Source organism: Quercus lobata, chromosome 5 (assembly GCF_001633185.2).
Source record: "Quercus lobata isolate SW786 chromosome 5, ValleyOak3.0 Primary Assembly, whole genome shotgun sequence".
Lineage (NCBI taxonomy): Eukaryota > Viridiplantae > Streptophyta > Magnoliopsida > Fagales > Fagaceae > Quercus > Quercus lobata.
The window spans coordinates 57,396,851-57,399,364 of NC_044908.1; the positions used below are offsets into that span (position 1 = coordinate 57,396,851).

At 34.5% G+C, this 2,514-nt stretch overlaps 1 protein-coding gene across 1 annotated transcript; it reads right to left on the bottom strand.

The window, feature by feature from the left end:
• Nucleotides 1-252: 252 nt before the first annotated feature.
• LOC115991931 (protein TIFY 5A-like) lies at nucleotides 253-1,693 on the bottom strand. The gene is made up of 3 exons (XM_031115921.1): nucleotides 1,473-1,693; nucleotides 1,194-1,296; nucleotides 253-579 (listed from the first exon to the last, which is right to left on the bottom strand). The coding sequence occupies exons 1-3, from the start codon at nucleotides 1,559-1,561 to the stop codon at nucleotides 361-363; spliced, it is 411 nt and encodes a 136-aa protein (XP_030971781.1). The 5' UTR covers nucleotides 1,562-1,693; the 3' UTR covers nucleotides 253-360.
• Nucleotides 1,694-2,514: the final 821 nt, after the last annotated feature.

A 2,514-nucleotide genomic window follows, 5' to 3' on the forward strand; every position in this document is an offset into this window, starting at 1 on the left:
AGAAAAAAGAATAATATGTAATGTTAATCAAGTAATGAAATGTTTGGCCATGTGCCTTAATTAAATAAATAATTTACAAGCCCCATTGAACCTACTAGGGGGTGGAACTAGAATGTTTACTTTGGGAACTAAGGGTATAAACAAATATAGATCGAGAGTCTTGAGCCATGTTTGATATCCATTTTGTAATTTTGGTGGCCTCCATTGAGAAGACCATGCCAATATATATATATATATATATATATATATATATTTTTTTTTTTGGCACAAACTAGTTCACCCCATGGAATCTGCTTTCGACACAGAATTTTGTAGAAACTCGACAAGATAATTTTTCTTCTCTCCAATACAGTAAACTTTTCAATATGGCGATGTTGCTTGGATCCGATTCTTTCTCTTCTGGAGAAACCTTTGTAGTGATCTCTTCATGGAAAGACCAGTACTAGGGCTATATTTCTCAGTTTGCAGTGTTGGTGAAGATAGATCTGATCCAGTTGGAGTTTTCAGCCAATCTGACCCCGTTGGAGTTTTCAGCCTTTCCTCCATTTCTCTTGTAGCAAGCAATAAGATGGATCTAGCCTGAAATATATGAACAAATTGCTTTACTAATTAGCAAATATTTTTAATGTGTTTTCTTTCTAGCATAAAAATATTGTAATTGACACATGTATAAGTGCTACCACAATAGGAATTTGAGAAGTAAATTATGAAATCATTCTAGTCCAAATCTATGAAATCATTCTAGTCCATCATGTTATATACGGTAAAAAATAAGACTTAGAAAATTTTTATAAAAAAAAAAAAAAATTATGTCCACAGTAAAAGCACCAAGTTTTAACAATTTGTCGGCACCGATCTTAAATTCTCAATTCCTAACAATTTCCATGGCTGCAGCCTCTAAATTAAGTACTACTCCACTATCGTGCGCTGACTTTGAAAATTTTGTCACAAAGGTACAACACGGTACCAAAAAAACAAAGGAGAATAAAAGCCAATGATTTGAAAATTAAAATTCAAAAAATTGCAACTAGAAGTTAAAGCAGCCGACTTCAGTCTTCACCAACCAAAATTAGCAATTCTTAAATTATTTTATAGGCAAACTCAACTCAACAATTTTGGTGCATGCATTTCACAAAGGAAAACCATGCAAAGAGAAAAAAAGACAGAAATAATTAACTAGTTCACAAACATACCTGAAACTCAGTAACATCAGAAACGCAAATCTTGCCATTGTAAAATATGGTCAGCTGTTGCGGTTGCTGGTTCTGTTGTGGGCTTCCTCTTCGCTCTTCCATCCTACATAAACACAAAACACAACAATAATCAGAAAAAAAATAAAAAAGTCAAAGACAACTGTCGAGTGTTTTATAATTCAAACTGACATTTTTTAGTGTTTTTAACGATGATGTCTATAATTCAAATCCGTACTTCAATTATTGAATTAGAGAAATAGAAAGAGAGAGAGAGCTTACATTGGCTGGTGGTCGTCGCCTGAATCATTGGAAGGAAGAGAGGCAGAGTAGGGAACAAGGCAAAGTTCCAAATTGCAGTTCCTCCTCATCTTCAAGATTCTCAAAGATTTAGAGATCTATTGATCAGAGAGAGAGAGAGAGAGAGAGAGAGATATCAAATGCTATGACAAAGTTTTCTTTGTTTTCTTATTTTGGTGTCAGGAAATGCTATGACAAAGTTAGATAGGAGAGATTGGTTTTATATATACTAAAAGATATATCAATGGGTTTTTATTTTATGTGTGGTGTAATATGATGTGGGCCCACAATAGCAAATTGGAAAAGTACTTCAAACACGTAACGCACACAAAAACGCACAGGAACAGCCAATAAACCAGTAAGCGGAAGAAGTTAATGCACGAGGAAAACGATTTTTTCTTTTTTTTCTTTTTTCTTGCTTGCCTATCACAGCTACACTGTACATGTCCCCTAAAAAACCGCCACCTTTATTTTTAATCTGTTTTCTTTGCGTTTGAACTGCTTTCGTATTCATTCACGTGCTTTTAGTTGCAATATGTCTTTCTTTCTTTCTTTTTTATATTCTCTTTTTTCTATATTTATAAACATTAAAATAGGGGTTAGATATGTTTACTATTTTGAAGAAATGTTATCTTCATGGCAAAACTTAAGCGTTAAGTTTCTAAAATTTTTAATTTAAAATTACTGTTTAAATTATTTTTGTAAAGACACGATTCGTGGCGGACCGTAACAGTATCGGGTTCGCACGTGAAAAGGCCCTAACAATATCATTTGTAGAGCGTGGATTTAGAAGGCTAAGCCTTGATCGACAGGCGGTGGGTTTTTCATGGTGTTCGTACAAGTTTAAGTTTTCCTTCACCCCTGGAGTCTTTCTCCTGGAGGTGGGCTGAGAGGCTCTGGTTTTTGGTCATTTTTCCCAACCCCCTTCTTTAGGTTACTTATTTTTCCTTTTATATTTGTCTGCGTTCATTGTCCTTCGTCCACGTATAGGGTCAACCTTTCCAAGATTGATACTTGTCCCATC